We start from the raw sequence: 24,682 nt of genomic DNA on the forward strand, positions 1-24,682 counted from the left end.
TAATAATTTCATAACTAAATGATACCATAATTATTAAATTTAACTTTCAAAATCATGTTTCCAAAAAAATAATTTGGTAAAACAAAACAAATAAAACACTTAGAAAAACAAAAATGAAACAATAAAAAGACTTCCTACCAATTATTCATACAATTTCGTCTGAGTTTCTAGTTTGATTTCTGTTTTCAGATATTTCTAATACAAAACTCGTGACCACACATGGACACATCTCTCCATACAAAGCAGTCACAGGCAATGATCCCCTTACTGAGGCATTTTCAGAACTTGCTGACAAATATAACAACATTCATCCAGATTGTTTACAACCTGATTTCTTATCTACAGAAATTCGAAACAGTGAGTATGCACCTCTACTGCTCTCTTTTTTTCTGCTTGGATGATTTTGTCATCATTGTCTATGACCTAATATCTCTCAATATCTTAATATCAGTAATAAGTATTATGTTTTGTCATCTTAAGGCCAGATTAATGGTTGCCTGTGCCTTTTTAAATGTTCAGAACAAGCAGATGAAACACTGTGTATGGTATTAATGCGATAATATAATTGAGAGTATGATGAAAAACCTGACACTGGAATGTGAGTATGATATACCGGGTGGAACGATAAAATTATCGCCTGAGAAAAGATGGCATGATTCCATTTCCGTTTGATGAAAACCGGTTTTCTTTTTTGTTGCAGACCATCTACTAGTTGGCCAGTTGTGTACAAATCTCAATAGTGATAGGAATCTTCTATCAAGTCTGAAAGTGACACAATGTTCAAGATCGGAGATGTGCCACTGTACAACTCATGCTCTCTACCGATCCAAGTTGTGACAACAGAACCATTGCCAGCACCCTCAAAATGCAAATCCAGATGGTTCAACACTTGAGAATACAGCTCAACAAAGTTTCCAGCCATAGTTATGGTGTGGTTTCAAGTGAAGTCAGCTTGGAAGTCAGCACCAAAGTGTATCGGGATGTGCTGAAGAGTGTGGTGATCCTCTGGTGCAATCGGTTGGCCACTAGCAGACGTTGGGTGTGGCAGCAGAACTCTGTGCCAGCCCACAAGTCCAAAGGCTCAGGCATAATTTCAAAAGGAATACTATGACTTTTTACCCTTCTCTCACTGCCCCCCCCCTGACCTGAACCCGCTGTACTACTTGATTTGGTCATACGTTGAAAACAATACCAACATAACCTCCTACAACATCAAAGCCACCCTGATCCTCGCTATCCACTGAGAATTCGCCGAGATCCTGCCGGTGCTCGTGAAAAGGGCATGCTCCCAGTTCCAAACTCATATTGGGGTTGAAGGCGGCTACATTGAATAGATGTCATCTCTACTACATAATCAGGTTACCTGAATTGACTTTTTCAATAAAAGTTTTAAAAATAAAGCTGTAGTGTTGTTACTTTAAGGCGGCAAATTGATTATTCCATGCTGTATAATATATAGATAGGATTGAAATTGCTATTTTCAGACAATGTTCACCCGGAACTGTTAAGACTCAACGCGCCTATCTACTGTGACAATAGAAAACGAGATAAGAATGCAAAAATTGGATTTATAAGACCATAAAATTCAATCCTGATTACCCTTCAGGGCCCATGATGTAGTGGATAGAGGCGTTGAGTCTCTATGGTTCCAGGTGAGCATTGTCTGAAGATAGCAGTTTCAATCTCTGGTCCCCCCTCGCCAATCTTTTACGAAAAACACCCGTCTAGCTGAAGCCACTGTCAAAAATTTTCCCCACTCTCTATCTGTGCCTAAACCTAAACGTAGATTCCATGAACACAGCTTCTTTCTTAGAACAGCACGCCAGTGGAACTCTGTTCCGTCTGCCTGTTTCCCACCTGATTACAACTTGGATGTCTTCAAATCCGACGTAAACAAATTCCTGATGAACCGTCCCCTTAAGTAGACACTTTATGAAATCTCAACACTAACGTACAACATACTGTGCATGCAATAACCCTTATCCCTGAGTGGCTTCCGGGCCTTGATAAGTGGTGACCTCCTTGTAAAAAAAAAAAAAAAAAATCCTATCCAAGAAGGCCAGAGGATTAGTTGGTCAAAATGTGATGAGACAACAACTATAGAAGGTAGTAATTACTGGGGATAAGTTACAAGATTCAGCATTTCTATCTTGTTGCAGTTAATCACCTGGAGAAGGCCAGAGGATGAGTTGGTCGAAACGTGAAACAATAAGAACTATGATGATGAGGATAACAGTCTGCAATAAGAATGAATGCACAAATTATGAAACCTCATCTTAAAAGAATTAAAAATATAAAAAAGTCCCTTTTGCTGTTAACTGACTGAATTTTGTTAAAATACTAACAACTTAGATGAATGACACCAATATTATTTAAGAATTGTTTTTTTTTTAAGTAGTTTGATTTGAAAAAATATTTTAAACATGTTCCTCTGATGATCTATGTCATGTTTAAGATGAACAAGCGAAAAAATATAACCTTTAACATATTTATATATGAACAAACTTACAGATAAAATGGTAATGTAAAGGCCGCTGGATGCATAATTATTAAAATCTGCGATTGGGATACGTTTTTTGTTCACCTCTCAAACTGTCACTGCCGACTCTGCTTTGCTTTAAGGGAGATCACTCTTTCTTATTCAGTCTATGGGAAATAACTCTATTTTTAGGTTTACATAACGAAATTTTTTTTTGTTAAGATATTTTCTAACTTTGAATTTTAATAGATTTTTATTATTTTTGATGTTACACAATACACATTTTAATTTGCATAATTCTGTTTTGGTGATGTTGCCCTCGCCCCCCCTCCTCTCTTTATAAATAAGGTCCTTACAAGAGGAACCATGTGATCCTAATGAAAGTGCTGCTATGGAATCAATATTGACTCGGTACATTGAACTGTCAGTTCATGCCAATGTCTGCTTCACTCCACAGCAACTCTCTTAATAATGTTGAAATAAAAATTTTTTTGTCTTTTTGGAGGCAGGTGGGTGTCATTCTTGCAGATTGTTGAGTTATTGAGTTGTCCCTGGAAACATGATTAAATATTATATATATATTTATTTTCTTCAGATCTACAAAATGAAACCAAGCTGAAACCTCCAAACGAACTTGCTGGCTATTCTGTTTATTCAGAATCAACTCCTACCTTATCGAACGTCTGCCACATTAATCTTAATGACAATCCTGTGATATCCTCCCCAGTTGCTACTTCCCACCAAATGGGACCAACACCAATGGCTTGTACAATTAATGTCGCATCCAATGGTCCTACAAATATGTCTAATCAACTAGAATTATCGCTCACTGATCAGAAAGTATCACACATCTCTGGTAAGTATTAATAAGAATGTGAAATTTTTTTATATTTTATGATGAACTTGTAGGGTAACAGATTAGGACCCTGTGATTTTCTAGCGAGTAGGTTAACTAGATAATTATGCAAGTTTGCACATTTAAGAGGAGGAGCTTATTAACAGACAAGCAGACAAGGGCTCCATCTATCATACTAGAAAATCGCTCACACTGGTATATCTTTACAAAGCCACAATTCACGTATGTGTGGAGTATTGTTGATAAGCTGATGCTAGTCTACTGCTAGTCTCTCCCTCTTAGACACCGTCCAAAAAAGTGTCTCATGTCTGATAGGTTCTGTACAGTCAGTCAAGCACCAATGTTTGCCCCATTGTTGCAATGTTGCATCCCTGTTTTACAAGTACTTTAATGGGATCTGCTCTGATGAACTCATAGCATTTGTGCCTCCTCATCGACCTACCCCCTACTACTGACAAGCGACAAAATCTCCCTCTTCATTGTTGAAAAACCTTAGATGTTGGAAAACCTTCTACTCTAACAGTTTCTTTGCTTGGACAGCTAAACTTTAGAATTTCTCTTCCTATTTTCTGCTTCCCTGACTGTATTAACCTGCAGGTTTAAAAATAATGCGAATAGACATCTTACTGCTCAACTCCCCACAGTCCCTTATTAGGTATGATCCCAAATAGTAGCCTCTTGTGTTCTATGTGGCAATATGCCCTGTTTGAGCTGAAAAAAAAAAAAATAGTGAGTAATATTATGTTTTTTTTTTTTTTTCAACCTCAGCAGATTTCCACTTGGATGTAATGGATTACTATTTGGGACCATAACCACAGGAACCTTATGTTATGTCTGTTCGCATTACATTTAAATGTTAGTACAGGGAAGCGGAAAACAGGGAAGGAATTTCAATATCTAGCATTTAAAGGGCAGAAAGCTTTCGAGGCTCTAAAGACATCACTACAATGAAGGGATGGGATTTTGCTGCTTATTGGATTAGTTGGGTATTTATGTCAAGAGGATACACGTGCTATGAGTTTGTCAGAGCAGAAGCCATTAAAATATTTGTAAAAAGAACATAGGGATGCAATATAGTTGTGATGAGGAAGGGGTTGGAGCTTTGTTGACAGTGTGGGACCTACTAGATTGGAGACTCTTTTAGACTCTAAGAGTGAGAGACACTAACCTAGATGTGGCCAACAGTACTCCATGCATGAGCGAGTCATAGCTTAGTAGGAGTGCTTAACACATTTATACCAAAATATTGCAGTAATTGGGATGATAAAGTGAATAATATATTTTACATGCATTGTTAAATTTATATATCACTAGCTGGATACCCGGCATTGCCCGGTTGCACAATCTGCTTAAACATATTTTAATTTATGCAGATTGCGTATGTATTATGATAGAATCAATCCTCTGTTGATTATTATATATTACGAGGAATAATTTACCCAGTGGACTAATTTTCAAAAAAAAAAAAAAATAAAAAATAATAATAATGTTATTCATCAAATTCCCTCTCTGTTTGTTTACAATATCACATCAACTGATATTTGAGCTTGACGATCTTGAAAATAATCTTTCTTCTCATAGATAAAAAGAAGAATTTTTACAGGGGAATATTTTATGTTACACCGGCCAAAGGTAAAATATTCCCCTGTAAAAATTCTTTTTATTTATAATTGAAGAAAGACTATTTTTAAGATTGGATGAATTTCTGTACAAAACATATCTAAGAAGACCGCCAGAAATATAAATTACCTTTGTGTGAAATTTGCAAAAGATAGGCTCATCCAATTCAGATCCTATAAGGAAGGAACTCACACGCACATGCATAAAGTGACTTTTATGTAATATTAGAAATAGAGATTATCAAGATTAAAGTAATCTATTTAACATTATTGGCTGTTTTGAAATATCATGTTTTCAAGCTACTCTGTAGCATTTTATGACATATATTGGGCGGGTTTTTAACAGTATTTGTAAAGTCATTATCAAAATTTTAAGTATTTAAGTATCAATTTGTTGTAATTTTTTTTGTTCTCATCTAATGCTTGACATTATATATTTTTTGAACTGAATAAATATTCTAGAGTGAGTAAAATCACTAAAACATTTCTAGATAGGTAGAAGAGTAACTTTGATAACATTTATTTGCTATTTATTTTAATGTTTGACCACTTTTTTGTGTCTTTGGATTGTAAAACAAAGGGTCCCCGGGTAGGTAGCTTCTGTAAATGTTCTAGAAAGGAATGATATGAAGGAATTTTTTTTTTTTTTTTTTTCAAAAGTTATGTTTTGTTTGTAAAACAAAAAAAAAAAATTACTATTAACATTAAGTTTTTTTTTTATTTTTTATGAAAATGTGACAAATTTGACACTTTTTTATTCTCTTGTATTTCAACATTTGTGAACAGTCTGTGATTAGTGGAAGGGGACATTTTTTTTTCTTTCTCTTTTTTTGCTATCCAACCATTATTGCAAAATTTGCCTTTTACTTGGTTTGTTTTTATAGTATAAATAAATACCCCGTTCAACTATACATTTAGAAAAAGTATTTTGCGTTACCACTTATATATAGCTTGGCTTCTGAGAGAATTAACATATGCTGCATTTACATATGCGTTATTATATTAGAGTATCTGTGATTGAGGGTTAATTCCCTTTTATACGGAATCATATTTTCTATTTAGTATTTTTTTTCGTTGGAATTGCAGGTGTCATATCTTATTTTGAGACATTGTAGTACATATAGTCATAAACCTTCCCTTAGTATTGCTTTTGGTTTTAATCCTCCATGCAAGATGAACAGTTGCCATATGTTTTGGAAAGTGCAATTTCAAATATTTGGAGATATAAACAACTTGATACATAAAACCTTTTACCAGTTTGAATGAATTTGGCATTAAATACTGCTAAAAGGGCTGATATGCCATACAACATTAAATACTGGTAAAAGGGCTGATATGCCATAAAACATTAAATACTGCTAAAAGGGCTGATATGCCATAAAACATTAAATACTGCTAAAAGGGCTGATATGCTATAAAATGTTAAATACTGGTAAAAGGGCTGATATGCCATAAAACATTAAATACTGCTAAAAGGGCTGATATGCTATAAAACATTAAATACTGCTAAAAGGGCTGATATGCTATAAAACATTAAATACTGCTAAAAGGGCTGATATGCCATAAAACATTAAATACTGCTAAAAGGTCTGATATGCCATAAAACATTAAATACTGCTAAAAGGGCTGATATGCCATAAAACATTAAATACTGCTAAAAGGGCTGATATGCCATAAAACATTAAATACTGCTAAAAGGGCTGATATGCCATAAAACATTAAATACTGCTAAAAGGGCTGATTTGCCATAAAACATTAAATACTGCTAAAAGGGCTGATATGCCATAAAACATTAAATACTGCTAAAAGGGCTGATATGCCATAAAACATTAAATACTGCTAAAAGGGCTGATATGCCATAAAACATTAAATACTGCTAAAAGGGCTGATATGCCATAAAACATTAAATACTGCTAAAAGGGCTGATATGCTATAAAACATTAAATACTGCTAAAAGGGCTGATATGCTATAAAACATTAAATACTGCTAAAAGGGCTTATATGCCATAAAACATTAAATACTGCTAAAAGGGCTGATATGCTATAAAACATTAAATACTGCTAAAAGGGCTGATATGCCATAAAACATTAAATACTGGTAAAAGGGCTGATATGCCATAAAACATTAAATACTGCTAAAAGGGCTGATATGCCATAAAACATTAAATACTGCTAAAAGGGCTGATATGCCATAAAACATTAAATACTGCTAAAAGGGCTGATATGCCATAAAACATTAAATACTGCTAAAAGGGCTGATTTGCCATAAAACATTAAATACTGCTAAAAGGGCTGATATGCCATAAAACATTAAATACTGGTAAAAGGGCTGATATGCCATAAAACATTAAATACTGCTAAAAGGGCTGATATGCTATAAAACATTAAATACTGCTGAAAGGGCTTATATGCCATAAAACATTAAATACTGCTAAAAGGGCTGATATGCTATAAAACATTAAATACTGCTAAAAGGGCTGATATGCCATAAAACATTAAATACTGCTAAAAGGGCTGATATGCCATAAAACATTAAATACTGCTAAAAGGGCTGATATGCCATTAAACATTAAATACTGGTAAAAGGGCTGATATGCCATAAAACATTAAGTACTGCTAAAAGGGCTGATATGCTATAAAACATTAAATACTGCTAAAAGGGCTGATATGCCATAAAACATTAAATACTGGTAAAAGGGCTGATATGCCATAAAACATTAAATACTGCTAAAAGGGCTGATATGCTATAAAACATTAAATACTGCTGAAAGGGCTTATATGCCATAAAACATTAAATACTGCTAAAAGGGCTGATATGCTATAAAACATTAAATACTGCTAAAAGGGCTGATATGCCATAAAACATTAAATACTGCTAAAAGGGCTGATATGCCATAAAACATTAAATACTGCTAAAAGGGCTGATATGCCATAAAACATTAAATACTGCTAAAAGGGCTGATATGCTATAAAACATTAAATACTGCTAAAAGGGCTGATATGCCATAAAACATTAAATACTGCTAAAAGGGCTGATATGCCATAAAACATTAAATACTGCTAAAAGGGCTGATATGCTATAAAACATTAAATACTGCTAAAAGGGCTGATATGCCATAAAACATTAAATACTGGTAAAAGGGCTGATATGCCATAAAACATTAAATACTGCTAAAAGGGCTGATATGCCATAAAACATTAAATACTGCTAAAAGGGCTGATATTCCATAAAATAATATATAAAATAAAACTTTTAGCAGTATTTAATGTTTTATGGCATATCAGCCCTTTTAGCAGTATTTAATGTTTTATAGCATATCAGCCCTTTTACCAGTATTTAATGTTTTATGGCATATCAGCCCTTTCAGCAGTATTTAATGTTTTATGGCATATCAGCCCTTTTAGCAGTATTTAATGTTTTATGGCATATCAGCCCTTTTACCAGTATTTAATGTTTTATGGCAAATCAGCCCTTTTAGCAGTATTTAATGTTTTATGGCATATCAGCCCTTTTAGCAGTATTTAATGTTTTATGGCATATCAGCCCTTTTAGCAGTATTTAATGTTTTATGGCATATCAGCCCTTTTAGCAGTATTTAATGTTTTATGGCATATCAGCCCTTTTAGCAGTATTTAATGTTTTAAGAATTAAGGCTGATATGCCATAAAACAAAAAAAACAATTCTCCTTTTATTTCATTGTTCCTACAACTTATAATTCCATTCACCGATTGTTTCATTATTGAAAACATACTTTGTGCAAACAAGCAAGCAAGATTATCAGTTTTAGTATTGTTTCATTTGAAAACTGCATTGGGTGGCAAAGACTGAAAAAGTAGACAATTTTCATTATTGTTTGATGATCTTGCGTAGAAATGTTTTTCAGTTGAATAATATTACAACTATACTTTTTTATTTCTTTATTTTCCACCCCTGTCTTTATTTTTAGGTTCCGCATCTTTGTCTGCTGGTCATTTTCCTTCTCCTGGGTCTCAGGTTACCACAGTTGATGTCCACCCGTCACAGCAAGAGATGTCTCCAACGGTTTCTAATAATGACAGTCGTCATAATCATTTGATTTACATTGATGATGATGATGATGATGATGATGGTAACACCATTGTCGAGTATGATACTGATGATCATGACAGAAAAAATGTCTCGTTTCTTGAAGACCCCAGTTCCACCGTTCGACCTTCTTTTGCCGAACATCCATCTACAGAACATTGTGTTGAAAATAATGACACTAAAAACGGCATCATGTTGCCAGATTTCACACCGTCTCTACAACCTGTGAACCCCCAAGTTTTTCCAACGGTGACGGACACGCAAGACAACGACACTAAGAACATCCTGTTTATGAATGATTTTGACTCGGCAAACCAACCATCGGCTTCTCAAAAAACTGAAGCAGTTGGAGTTGAGAAGTCTGGTAAGTCATACGATTTATTCCTTATGAACAAACAGGAAACGGTGTTATTTTTTTAATAAGGCTTTATACAGTTGACAAAATAAAGTATAAATTTTTAAAATTAATACCATATAGAGATTAGTAAAAAATATACTTAGGAGGTGAGCATGAACAAACATTAGTGGATTTTTAGTCATAGTCAGCTAACGTACTTCCTAACTTCCTGTGTAGTGCTACTGGAAGTGATGACAAAGCAAATCAGTTCCTTCATTTTTATTGTTCTTTCAGTATTTCTATTGTGAAGCAATTTATTTAACTAAAATATAAGAAAAGAACATTATTGAAAAGTATTCAATAAAGATAACACAATTAGTCATTATTTTCACTTTTAATAACAAAATTTAAAAATAAAAGTTTTTCGGTGATGCAAAGATAAGTGGGTCCAGCAGATGAGCCTCATTCTGACATTCGGAAAATTTAGGTTACCAACCGGTGAAGCTATCAAAAAGTAACCCTTTTGAATGAAGATGGATATAAACAATATTTTTAAAATTAATTTCTTAATTTTACATATATATATAAACATATACAAACAAAATGTAAACATATACAAACAAAATATTTTAGAAAATAATTTCTTAATTTTAAATAAAAATTGATTGTAAAGAATTTTTTTAAAAATAATTATTGAAAAATATTGCAAAGTGTTTACATAGCTGGTTCTTTGGGATAATAGGGGCGCCTGAAAGTGTTTTTTTTTTTTTTTTTTTTTTTTTAAGTTTGAAACAAGTAGTGGCTAGTTAACTTAAAACAACAAAGGTACATCGGAAATTCTTCAGAGTTTAAATGTATTGTAATGCTTTTATGGTGGTCGAAAAACGTTTTTCAGTCGCCATATTACTTCCTATTTACTTGCCTCCCCACGAGGGCAGAGTTAGACACAAGAAAAAACGAAATGGTGAAATATAAAGTTAAGCTAAAAGTAATTTTTTTTTTAAATTCAAAGAATTAAAGAAAAGAATTCAAAGAAATTTCGAACATTTCTTACTATAAGCATAATGAACAAGTGCAAATAAAAAAATAAATAATTGCAACCAAAGGCAAGATAAGTCAACGTAAAAAGGAAAACAGATTTTTTTAAACAGCAAAGTTCAAATGTTTGTTTGCATAAAGCAGTTCAACAAATTTTTTTTTTTTAATAAAAAATATTTTTGTAAATAAAACAATTCAGAGAAGTTAATTTATTTTCTATATCCATCATTCAAAGGGTTAATAATGGTAGAAGCACCGGTGTCACATGTCACATGACCCAACTGTGCAGATTTTTCAGAACGAGGCTCGTCTGTTGGACCCACTTATCTTTGCATCACCAGTTTTTATTTTATTTTAAATTTTATAAGACATAGATGTTTATGAAATTATAAAGCTAAATTTTTTTCTTTTTAGATTTAAAAAAAAAAATTTCTTTGTTTTAATTTATATAATACGAGGTGCCTTCAATAAGTTTCCAGATTTTTTGTACAGGCATTTAAAATTGTCAGAGACTCTTGAAAATTCAGTATGTTATTCCTATACATCTTGTGAAATGACTAACTAATTTTTATAATTTCAGATTCAAATGAACAGCTACAACAGAAATTGGAATACACCCTACTAAAGCCTGATTGTCACAGCTGATGAATTTAAAAAATGCAATCTGGATGTGAGGACACTTTAGAAGAATGATATGCAATAAAATTCTGTTTTGAACATGGAAAAATGCCACATAAATGTATGGAATGCTTTAGATTGTTTTTCGACCATGTTGCATGAATTGAGCATCAGTTTTTGAGTGGCATAAGAGATTCAAGGAAGGCAGGGAGTCTATGAGAGGTGTGGGAGGAGTAAGGAAGTCAGAACACCAGAATTGATTGGTCAAATAAAGAGTTTCATGTATCAGGACCATTATGTCTCTATAAACCCACAATTATTCACAAGGAACTGAAGCTGTGGAAGATTTGTGCAAAGTTTGTCCCAAGAGTGCTCTATTCTTGTCACAGACTATTTGACCAAGATGGTAATCAAGATAGTTCCTCATCCTCCAGACCTTGCTCCATGTGATTTTTTGTTTGTTCCCTAAGCTCAAAGAAAAACTTTAGAGACTGTTTTTATGAGACAATTGAGGAGTTGAAAGAGGCTGTGACTTGGGTCATTGACACGCTTACATAAGAAGACTTTGATGGGGCCTTCCAAAATTGTTGGAACAGTACAACAAGTGCATTGCAGCCAGAGGAGATTACTTTGAAATGAACTGTAGTTTCATATGTGTACTATCAATAAAGTGCCCATTCAAAAAAATCTGGAAACTTATCGAGGTCACCTTGTAAATATATGCTTATGAAAATATGAATATAAAATTATTGAAATCAAAATAACAAAATTTCAAACATCGAAAAAAAAAATGTATCCTTTACATAATGTTCCCAAAATGGCTTCGATTCTCCGCCACCACAAGAATTCTTGCAGATGACTGATTATGTTCTTTTTATCTGTATCATTTTGTTGGTTGTTTTCGTTTTACGGCATATCAACCCTTTTCAGGTTATTTAATGCCGAATCCGGTGATTTTGAAGAAAATTTTTTTAATAGAATATATTTGTTTTTTGCAAGTCAGTTTCTATTTAACCCATAGTTGGGACCCTAACAGGTACTACCACTCCGGGTCAGAGTGGACCTGGGAGCAATGGCAATTAAAGGGTGGCTCCACACTCCCCAGAGCCCGCAAGCTGGGGCCTCACCATCGGATATAGTTTAAGGTCATTATCATTTTGTTAATTTGTATTGCATACTTTTCAATCTCCTTTTTGGTCCGCTGACAAAGGAAGGATTGGACCTAGTAATTCACTTCCGTTCTTTTGTTCACACTTAATAACCAATCCTTGGATTATTTTTGAAATTTGCACAAACATTAGTCACAGCAAAACTAAATTTTTGCCAGAATGGATTTTCCGGGATAACTCTGCTTGCCCCCCTAGGGGCCATTATAGGGGTAAAATTGCCCCCAAATCGTTAATCTGTTCATTTATTTACACTTTTCTCAATAACTACTCCTTGGAATTTTTAAAAAACTTTTGCTCAAACATTAGTCATGATGAAAGTAAATTTTGCACTCGTGGAGGGGGATCCTGCATGCTCAGCTTGTTTCCTATTTCATTTCAATAAATCACTTAACCACAGAAATACTGGAGAACAATAAAGGTGGAGAAACTAATTTGCCTTGTCACCGCTTCCAGTAGCGCTTTACCCGAAGTTAGGAAGTATGTTAGCTGACTATAACTGGATTTTTGCATTCAATTTTCTTTTCCAAGAATTATAGAAGAACAATTTGTTAAATAATGCAAGATATTTGAATTTAGTATAAAAAAATTGTAACATTTGCCATGATAGTAAGAGTGCTAGCTAATGTGTAGCGAAACTAGGGTTCAATCCCCAGTTGAGTCTAAAAACTTTTAAAATGTGACTTAAAGACTTGTTGTTAAACACTCAGCATTATAACATGAGGATCAACAATAAGTGGAGTAATCCTGGGAAAGGAGTTATGCCCTTCCTTACATCTTGGTATAGCAGCTAATGAAAATAGAGCTCTCAGACACTCTCGACTACAGTTGATTGTTTTACTTTTTACTAGATCTACTTGACATTGCCAGACATTTTTTTACTTTCATTTTGGTTTTGTTTCTTTTTATTTTGTTAACTGTAGTGTTTTTACAAAATTACATAAAAAAATAGATTTTAAAAGTTGACTTTAATTACTATGTTATCATTCGGTAATCACATTGATTGAGACAATTATTATAAAAACTATAATTTTGTTAAGATAATGTTTTAATTTTGATTTATAAAATTATTAGATGTACCCAGTGTTGCCTGGTATTAAATGTGACATTTAATTCTTCAACAAAAAATGAAGTAAACGAAACGGAAAGAAACTGAGACATGCATGTTAGTATTGTTTTTTTTTTGTTAGTAAAAAAAAATACTCAAACTGATGTCAAGACCAAAACATGCAGACAGTGAGTCAAGTACTATAATCATTTGGCCAGCTTGCCATGTCTAAGAAGTGTTTTCAAACCTACTTATTCTTAAAATAAGGAAGCTGTCATGTGAATAATTCATCCATGTGCAGTCGTGAAATAACAAACTGATAAAAATCCGATGATCTCCACAAGTACCAATTTTTCAATTTTTACCCTTTAGCAACCCTTTTTTCCACATAAAAACTGATTAAAAGGTTTTCCATATGTCTGAATACCTTATATACCAAATTTCAAGTCTGTATTTCAAAAATTTGTTGAGTATATAGGTTGAGAGTTGTTTTCACACACCCACACACACTTTTTTAGATATATAAATTGGAGTTCAATAGCTTTCAAAACTTTCAATCTGTTCATCCATGAGGATTTGCTAAGGATTTTAAAGCCAGTTTAAATGAGTTTCTATTTAAAAATTTAAATGTTTCAAATTCCCTTCATATTTGAAAGGACCATGAAGTGCTGATGTAGAAATTGAAAGATAAAAAATGATTTTTTTTTTTTGTTTAAGGTATTTGATATTTTCTTAAGAAATTAATAAAAAAATAGGACTTCTTGGCAATGTCGGTTAGGTGCAACTATCATGATAAACTTTCGAACTATACTTTAATAATTATGGCGTATGGTATTACAATTTTCTCGTAATGTTATAAAAAACAGAAAGAAAGTATTGAAACAAATGAATTTTCTAATAATATAAATGAAATTTATAAAAATTTCATTATGATCCGTTTTGCTTTACTCCAAAGGAAATACTTTGTCATATTATCTGCCCTTGCTAAATGGAAAGCCATGGCAGTAATCTTGATAAGTGCATCTCGTTAATGAAGCACATATTAAATTGATATCTACTTATATTTATATTATTTACATATTTTGGTGATGCAGAAAAATAGGTGACTTGAAGTCTGCAGCAAACAGTGTTAGAAAAAAAAAATTAATGATCAAGAAATCAATAAAATATTTCATAAGGTAATATATATTTATAATACTAAAAACAAATTCAAAACAATGAAACAATAACATTTTATTTATTTCATACAAAAATAATGAAATATGATGCAAATGTTTTATCTGAAACTGTTTGTTGTGGACTTTGAGTCGTGTATTCACCCATATTGTTTGTTGTGGACTTTGAGTCATGTATTCACCCATATTCTAAATGGTTTTTCGTATTTTAGTTATTACATTCGCATTGTTTCATCAGTCGTACTTTACGGGACTAATTGCTTCCCTGTTTTTGTCATAATTCCTAATTTTTCTGAAATTCTGAATTGTTTGTTGAATTTAGGTCGAACATGATGATCTTGTTTAAAAATTAAGATTGAATACTTTCTATTATGTGGATTATTCACACAACGTTTTAGTCGATATAATCTCCCCCATTCTTCAGATGTATCTTGTTGAACTCTGGAATTTTTCTGTCGAACTTGAGAATCTGCACGGAATTTCAAATGGATCCCTTTATCTAATCTCAGTAAAATTCACTTTAAATGACATTATCTTCTGCAGGTTGGAGGTTGAGTCCTTAGTACAGGTGACACTAAGAATGCAATTGCCAATTACTTAAGACTTCTACACAGTCGTGGCTGATGGATTGAGAGCATGTTATCCCCCCCCTCCCCATTGATTCAAAATTGGAAATCCTATGTCAAGTTATTTGTCTTAGAGTAACTGATAAGCAGAAAATGACCCCCCCACACACACACACTATGATCACTTCCAGCTGAGCATCCTTTGTGAACTTCAGTGAATCATTTCTAACCATTGTTATGATGTTTTTATTTTATGTCCAACAACTTTTTAACTTTTTTATGAATCATTTCCTAACACTTTGAGGTGATGACATTTATATCATCACACTGTTATTTATTGTTTTTCAAATTATTTCCCTTTTTTTTTATTATTGATCCTATTTTTGATATTTTAACTTCATTTACATTATCATTTCTGTGCGATTTAATTCCCTATTTGAAAACAAAAACAAAATTTATTCATTGAATAAATTTTGTTTGGTGATGAAGTTGATGATGACGACTAACTCCTGGGTCTACAAAGTTTAAGTTGAGTTAGTTCTATAGCATCACTTTCACTTATGGATGTTGGCAACCTTCACATGGTCCTGTAAGTATCTGAAAGAATCGGGGAAACCAAGGTGAACAACGGAATCAAGTAATACCATGTTGATCGATAGGAATTAATGTTTTATTTTAATCATATATATTAGATAGAAATCTCTTGAACACTTGTGATTTTTTTTATTTGATTTGAACAATGCAGGGTAGCTCTGCAAGTGTTTTATAAAAACATAGCTTAAACCAGGTATGAACTCCTTCACCATCTTCAGATGAAATAACTGTTTATCTTTAATATATAGTCTGGATATAAAGTCGTTTGATTGTGATCACATGTTGATAATTTCTATCTCTACTATTATATAAAAGGAACTGGGTGGGTGTGTTTTTGTGTGTATGTGTGTGTGTGTTTCCTATAGACTTAACAATGGCTTGGCCGATTATTATGAAATTTCACACGAAGATACTTCATGTACCTGGCAGTGTTCTCAGATAGGTTTTGTATTGGAATGTCTCCAAAAAGTATCAATAATCAAAATAATCCGATGTAAAAAAGAACAGGCGATTTGACCAAAGTTAACACCTTACATAGTCTAACAACACAAATGCATTTAAGAAGTTTTATTGCCACACAAGCTGAAAGGACTGACATTAGTAGGTTTATTGATATGACAGGGGAACATTCGAAATGAATGTTTATATTTAGAACACAATTGAAGTGTGATACTTAACTTTTAATGTTAAACTTTAATTCAAGCCATTTGTTTTTAAAACGGGGGGTACCCGGCGATGCCTGGGTGTCTTAAGGTAAATCAAAACTCCGGGGGGCGGGGGTGTTAAATAATTAAAAAAAAATGTTTTGGTAGGTGAGTATGAGGATTGAACCCGTACTCTTGAGTTGGAAATTAATGTGTGAAAAAAAAAAAGTGCGACGTTAATCATTGGGCCACCGCAACATACAACGTTTGAATTTATTTATTTAACTATAAAAACAGGCGTGCGCAATAAAAGTTAACTCTGCTGCTTCCATTTGACCTAATTAAGAAGGTCAAATAGAAGTCACACAGCGTTTGGGTTTGTTTACCCAAATTTGACTGTTTTTTTCCCCCAACAGATGTTGGGGAGGGGGAAAGCAGCTCCCAATTGTCCAGATTGAATAGCAATTGTATGATATACAAGATTGATGAAAGCTGATTGCTTCTGGACGTTTCCCTGCGTGATGCCGAGAAACCTTAGCTTTGAATTAGTTTCGCTTTTTATACGAAAAAGCCGAATCAACACGTGAGAAGCCAAAATAGCAATAATTTTGTAAAAGTCGATGTAAATAAATCTAGACGCGTCGCACTTTCCCAAATCCTAGATATTATTATCTAGGACCTATATAAACAGTTGTAAGCGATCGTAACGAACCCGGGATTGTGTGCGAGAAAAGCCTTTTGAAGACATACACAAAATGGTCACACACATTTTGCTTTTTATATATATAGACTAGTAAGGGAATAGCACTCAGTTTTGCCAAGTTGTAAAACTTTCTTAAATGTATTTGAATTCATGCAAATTTCGTATTTATTATTACCGAGCCAATTCTCTCTTGAATATTATACTGTACCTAATATATAGTACTGATTTCAAAAGTTAAAAAAAATATGATTTGGATGTCATCAGCTAGAATCGAAACGGAAAACATTTAGTGCTCGAGCTGTGTCTCCTGTTGATGTTGCTATCGAGAGATAGTTAAGAAAGATTTAATGTTAAACGACTTGAAAGAAATGAATTGAATTTGGGCATGCATAGAAAGAAGTAAAAATATGTCAGCAAGTTGAAATGAACAATTTGTATTTCAGCTTGCTGATGTGTCTGATTATTCATCCAAACAAAGATTTTAATCGATTACTATTTTCTGTTAATTTCAGTGTTATGTGACAAATAGTTTATTGCTTAAATATTTACACACTGTTTTATTTATGTAGATTAAAATATTTTGAAAATTTGAGAAAACTTTTTCTCCAAATTTTATATTTTAAACTGAAAATTTTGGAAGAACAAAATCATAAAATCATTTAAATTTCTTAAAAATTCATTCTTTTTGAGAATGTTATCTTTGCAGTTCAACAGGTAATCGAATATATTAATGAGAAAAGTATTTTTTTTTAAAGACATAATAATATTAAATTTATTTCCATTTTTATTTACACATTCACAGTAAGTTAGAAAAGTCTGTCTCGATTAAACATAAAAAAAATAAACATGCATTTATTTATATGTATTCTTCATTTATATAATACTAGCGAAACTCCGGGGTGGAGGGGTTAAAAAAAAAAAAGTAAATATGAGGATTGAACCCGAACCGTTGAGGCAGAGTTGTAAATTAAAGTGTGAAAAAAAAAAACATGCGACGTTAACCATTGCCCCACCGTGAGATGCTAACGGAAACACGTTTGAATTTATTTAATTACTTGGATTTGGCAGGTGCCCGTTTTAATGAGTTAATGAGGTCAAGCTTGACTGCCGGATAGTATTCATTTACTGCGGAACGCTTTTTTTTATTTTTATTTTCCCAAGATGTTATAGGAAAAAGACTAACCCACATGCGGCGAGCGACAAATATTGAATATTTATCTTCCCGAAATCGAGCAAATTAAATAGACAGGCGAGCTTCGTTGTTAACTCTGAGATATTATGATTTATATGTGATATAAAAAGTTTTAAAAAGTTGTGAACCGACCGACCGCTTCTCTGAAAAAAGCCTTTTGTAGACATACAGAAAAAGCGAACACACATACATACATGCATACATTTTCGCTTTTATATATGTATAAATTAAAATTTCAGTCGATTATGTTTTGCTCAAATTTCATGAAATGAAACATGCGCGCGATCACATATAAACAAAAATAATTCCTATTTTACCCATTTTAAATATAAATCCAAAAACAGATTAGTAATGAAAATTTTGTGAAAATCTGACCATGAGTTGATTTTTGCTAGATTTATTCAACACATTTGTTAGCTTGCAGAAACATTGTTTTAAGATATCAATCATGTAAAAACGGTTTTAATCTCTCTTCTTCATTTTTTTATATCGAAAGAAATTTTCTTTTGAAATCATTAGCAGTTTATTTTAGGTTTCTTCTTTTAAAAGTTCTTCTTCAAAAGTTATGATGCTGATATTAACCTATATTAAAGTTTCATATGGGGAAGAGGTAAATTCTGTAGTTCACTTTGGAGGTCCCTAATGTTCATTATTGCATGTGAGCTTTCACGGCACCAAATCAACATATATGTTGTGCAGGGGTAGATATTTAAAGATGACCAGAGTTCACATTGGGGACATGTATAACGGGGTACATATTACACGAATAACGATGGTGATGACCATTCTAATGGGAAGACATATTTCATCATGACGACAACTGTGATAATTCTTGGAGGTTTCATATTAATGTGGACTGGGAGATATATGCAAGTTCTTAACACAGAGGAGGGGACATATTACTGTTGATGGATGGAGGCACATAATTGTTGATGGAGGATGGGGACACATAATCTTGGAGGGGGTTACAATGTTCGTTATAAGATGATAAAAACACATTTTACTTTTTCGTTGTAAGACAAACATAGTTGGTTTCTGTATTCTTCAACTGGCCGATCGGTGATATCAGGAATTCAGACTTGGATCTACATAGTTTACTCTTCGCCTCTAAGGGACTCCCACTCTCCAGCTAACTCTCTACCGTCAACTCTTGACTTGAACTGTAACTCATTAACTGACCTCTTACTTCGAACCCTTAGATTTCTATACTGAGAAATCTCCTTTGTTTATAACGTCATTAGTGTGATTTTCAAACATGACTAATTTTCACGTGGCTTTACATATGTTTGTCCGAACACACTTTTGGCAAACAACAGAATCCTCAATTCTAATTGTAACCTATTTTTAAACAATATATTTTAAATTTGCATTGTCGATTCTTTTAACTGACATATTTAATATTTAGATTTCTAAAAGAATGAACAACCGACTCTTTTTCCGACAGAACCAATATTTAACAATTTCTAATAGAATTAACAATGGACTTAATTTCTAACATTCCATTTTCCATTATCTTTAGCACTTGTTTAGAGGGTTCGATTCTAGCCTTATCCTAATATCATTTTCACTTATTTAGTATGTCTTCTTACAGCCCTTTCATGTAACACTATGAAGTTTTTCGTAAAAATTCAACTTATCATTTTAAAGAAATTTTGTGTATAATTAGCAGGTTGAGGAGCACTTGTTATTATAGGTAGATGCTGAATTATATAAGCCCCCTCCTCTACTCAAAAATGTATGTATATATTTATCTCAACTGAATTGAATTTTCATATATTGAATGACAAAAATTCTTTTTATGAATTAATGACATGAATTACCAAGGGGCATAACTCGAGGAAAACTGAATTATCTCCCTTACAATTTTCTTCTCATGACAACATGTGATAAAAGAATAAATTCAGTATTTTCTTTGCGTTTTAATTAATGGCGTCTTACAAAATACACACACGCACACACACACACACACACATATATGTATATGTATGTATGTATATATTTGTAGTCATCTACATACAGTCCTGTTTCATTGTATCACAACTCATCAGTGCCGCTAGACTAGCACCTCTCCCAACCCGAGGATTGAACCTAGAACCATCGTGTTGACAGGCAGCAGTTCTACCAATCAACCCACGGGAGCGGCGCCCATAAATTATCTCGCCAAATGTTTATTTAAACAAACATTTGTCCACCACTTTTACAGTGCTCTAACCGCTTGTTTATAAACAATAGTATATACATAAATATATATATATATATATATAAATTTAAAGGAGATTAGAATAATAGTCTAAAGAGCTAAGTGTATTTTAATGTAATAGTGAAATTACTAGTTTAATTAAAATACAGGAAATGCTCGTTGTAATTTAGATATATAATAAGCTCGATAGTTAAATGTCCTAGAGCTAATTCAATATTAAGTAATGTGATTTATAATTTAAAAGTTTTAAAATTTTTAAAATTTAAAAATCAAAATTTAATTAAATTAAAAATCAGTTTCACAAGAAGGAACAACAACAAAGTCAATTATCTGTACGATCGTTTCGGAAATCCGTGCTTTTTATTTGTGGTATACATGAAGTCACGTAGAATAATTATACATAGTTTTTTTGGTAAGCACGGTCTCCTCATCAGCAAATTTAGGAGGATTTCTATTGAATTGAAAAGACACCAAAAATAAACCTAGCATTAAAAGTAAGGCAGATGAATCTGAAAAATTGAAGTAAAAGGTTTGGATATAAAATTTATGAGAAATTTAATAAGGAAATTGGTATAGGTTAGAGATAGAAATGAGTAGAAAAAATATATATATTTTTGAATTTACATAATAAATTTGATTTAAAAATATATATATATATATATAATTACCTTTTGGTTTTCATTTTTTTGAAATCAGGAACTGTATTTAAAGTAGTCATTTAGATGTTTGCTATAGCTTTTTATTTTATTGAATGATGAATTTTAAAAGGGCGACGCTCGTGCAGTAAATTGTTTCCGTTAGCGTATTTTGATTTAGAGACGCCACAGTTAATATCTATAGAGAGAGAGTTTTTTTTTTTTTTTTTTTTTTTTTTTTTTTTTTTTTTGCAAGTTTTTAAGGGGAGATAATTGTCATGGCTTTATTTATTATTTGATTTACGAGTCTAAGGGCGGTAATTGGTTTAACTTAATTTATTAAAAAAAAAAAAAAAAAAAAAAAAAAAAAAAAAAAAAATCTATTTTTACTAATGAGTAATTTTTAATGATTTAAGGTGGTTTATATTTATTAAATTTAAACCAACGTTTATGATTACACGATAGAAGCTCGTGTCTTGAATTTACTAGTTTGGTTGTGCTTTTTATATCTTCATATTTTAAAATTTTTACGGTTTCTTTTGTACATAATGTACAAAATTTATCTCCTGGTTTATATGATTTGCAAGTCTCAATTATTTGCCATTTTAAGTTGAAAGAAATATTGCTATTTTTTAGTTGCCAAATATAGTTGGATAGAGTAGTTTGGTTTGATAGAGAGTTATTTTTAAAAGAATGTTTGTGCGTTGAAATTCTATGTTTTATCGTATACGAGTTAAGAAAAATAACCAGGAGACAAAAAAAGATAAAACCAAACTACAAATATTAGATAATAATATAAATAAACAACAAACTAAAACCCGCAAACGTAAGAATAGACACAAGGAGATCCTATGGTTCAACCCCCCGTATTCCAAAAACCTAGAAACAAACATAGCTAGAGAATTTTTTAAAATATTAGATAAGAACTTTAAAGCCCCCCATAGATATAATAAGATTTTCAATAAGAACACAATTAAAGTCTCTTACTCTACTATGCCTAACCTTCATCAGAAAATAATTAGCTCTAATAATAATAAAATTAATAAACTACAAAATGCAACTATACAAAATACATCGGACTGTAACTGTAGAAGAAAAAATAAATGTCCCCTACAAGGCTCATGTAAAATTAAAAATGTTATCTATAGCTGCACAGTATCAAAAACTCCAAATATACAAGAACCTATCAACAGCCATAACTCAACTACCGAATTAAATAATAACACCAACTTAAATCAATCTACCGATCAATTATTAACCAACCCACCACATTATAATCCAACAATAGACCTAACGGAAAATAATCATAATAATCAAGAGGTAATATATATTGGTTCCACATCTGGCCCAATAAAACATAGAATTTCAACGCACAAACATTCTTTTAAAAATAACTCTCTATCAAACCAAACTACTCTATCCAACTATATTTGGCAACTAAAAAATAGCAATATTTCTTTCAACTTAAAATGGCAAATAATTGAGACTTGCAAATCATATAAACCAGGAGATAAATTTTGTACATTATGTACAAAAGAAACCGTAAAAATTTTAAAATATGAAGATATAAAAAGCACAACCAAACTAGTAAATTCAAGACACGAGCTTCTATCGTGTAATCATAAACGTTGGTTTAAATTTAATAAATATAAACCACCTTAAATCATTAAAAATTACTCATTAGTAAAAATAGATTTTTTTTTTTTTTTTTTTTAATAAATTAAGTTAAACCAATTACCGCCCTTAGACTCGTAAATCAAATAATAAATAAAGCCATGACAATTATCTCCCCTTAAAAACTTGCAAAAAAAAAAAAAAAAAAAAAAAAAAAAAAAAAAAAAAACTCTCTCTCTATAGATATTAACTGTGGCGTCTCTAAATCAAAATACGCTAACGGAAACAATTTACTGCACGAGCGTCGCCCTTTTAAAATTCATCATTCAATAAAATAAAAAGCTATAGCAAACATCTAAATGACTACTTTAAATACAGTTCCTGATTTCAAAAAAATGAAAACCAAAAGGTAATTATATATATATATATATTTTTAAATCAAATTTATTATGTAAATTCAAAAATATATATATTTTTTCTACTCATTTCTATCTCTAACCTATACCAATTTCCTTATTAATTTTCTTATAAATTTTATATCCAAACCTTTTACTTCAATTTTTCAGATTCATCTGCCTTACTTTTAATGCTAGGTTTATTTTTGGTGTCTTTTCAATTCAATAGAAATCCTCCTAAATTTGCTGATGAGGAGACCGTGCTTACCAAAAAAACTATGTATAATTATTCTACGTGACTTCATGTATACCACAAATAAAAAGCACGGATTTCCGAAACGATCGTACAGATAATTGACTTTGTTGTTGTTCCTTCTTGTGAAACTGATTTTTAATTTAATTAAATTTTGATTTTTAAATTTTAAAAATTTTAAAACTTTTAAATTATAAATCACATTACTTAATATATATATATATATATATATATATATATATATACTATACATGCTATTATAATAATTATTCATTTCGATTTCATATTTTAATGATGTAAGCATTCTTGGTAATTATTATAAATGGAATTCTAATTTTATATTTTGTAAACTTATTTCATTTTTTAGTGAAAACAAGTATTAAGAAAAAAATGATTTTCTAATTTTCTGACTTTATTTAAATCAAAGGTTTTTGATGACCAGTTTAAAACTAAACTGTGGTTTAATTTGGTATTGTCAATTGGTGTTACTTCATGTCAACATTGAGAATTGTAAGCATTTACAAAGTCTTCACCAAAAGATGACTAATTTTGAAAATCTTAAAAGAAACTTTCAGTTTATTTTCACTAAAATTTTAAACATTATAAATTATAAATTCCTTATGTGTGGTCGCTTATTATCTACAGTTAAATGGATTTCTGCGTTAATCCTAAAAACTTACTTTGGGTGTTCATCCAGAATCCCTGCCCTGCCATTAAAATACAAAAATAAAGAAAAAAAATTGCATGATGTACGTGCCCATGATGTAACAAAATTATTGTACACTAAAAATCGCATCAGTTGATCAAGTAGATTTATTTTAAATAAGAAAATCAAGCGAGGATCTTAGATGCCATCCTGAAAACACTCTGAAGGAACAAGGGAGATAACTGCAAATAATTTGCAACATTTTATAAAACCATTCTTAACATGGGGAGGGGGCATCAGAAAAACTCAAATTGCTTAAATTTTTTTTTTTTTCTAAAAATTATAATTGATCATGTGATTATTCATATAGAATATTTTTTTCCATCACGAGTACGTACATCATACAGATTTGTCTTTTTTTTTTTTTTTAATGGAGAAAGTTCTGGATAAGCACCTTACTTTGTACTAAAATCATAATTTATATCAACAGATGTTTTTTTTTTTGTTTACTCCAAACAGATCATATTATCACTGCGATGTAAAGGATTACTTTGATTAGGAGACGGATTTATAGAGAGCATCCGAAATACCGGGCTGAGGATGCCTCGTTTATGTAACAAGATGTTTGTCCATGTTACGTTTAGACACTTGCATGTTGGTACAGTCGATGGAAACAGAAATTAGGAAGTGAATTCCAAAAGCAAGAACTTTGAAGAAAGAAACTATTAGAGTAGAAAGTTTTCCAGCATCCTATGGATATCTAAACTTAAGGTGTGGGATTTTGGTGCTAGTCTGGTTAGTCAAGATTATTTTCATTGAAGGGGTACAAGTGCAGTA

General features: G+C 31.7%; 1 protein-coding gene across 3 annotated transcripts in view; it reads left to right on the top strand.

The window, feature by feature from the left end:
* LOC145288087 (uncharacterized) overlaps positions 1–24,682 on the top strand; it is an 82,141-nt gene that overhangs the window by 19,264 nt on the left and 38,195 nt on the right. For 2 of the 3 annotated variants that reach the window (XM_080136142.1, XM_080136141.1), the window contains exons 5-7: positions 190–357; positions 3,075–3,335; positions 8,903–9,385. In XM_080136142.1, the coding sequence (XP_079992268.1) occupies positions 190–357; positions 3,075–3,335; positions 8,903–9,385 (912 nt within the window). Of the gene's footprint in view, positions 1–189; positions 358–3,074; positions 3,336–8,902; positions 9,386–10,976; positions 11,704–24,682 lie in introns of those variants that run through there. The other variant, XM_080136143.1, reaches the window with a different exon arrangement.

The sequence above is a fragment of the Euprymna scolopes genome, chromosome 11, assembly GCF_053919585.1.
Source record: "Euprymna scolopes isolate OS-2025 chromosome 11, ASM5391958v1, whole genome shotgun sequence".
Lineage (NCBI taxonomy): Eukaryota > Metazoa > Mollusca > Cephalopoda > Sepiida > Sepiolidae > Euprymna > Euprymna scolopes.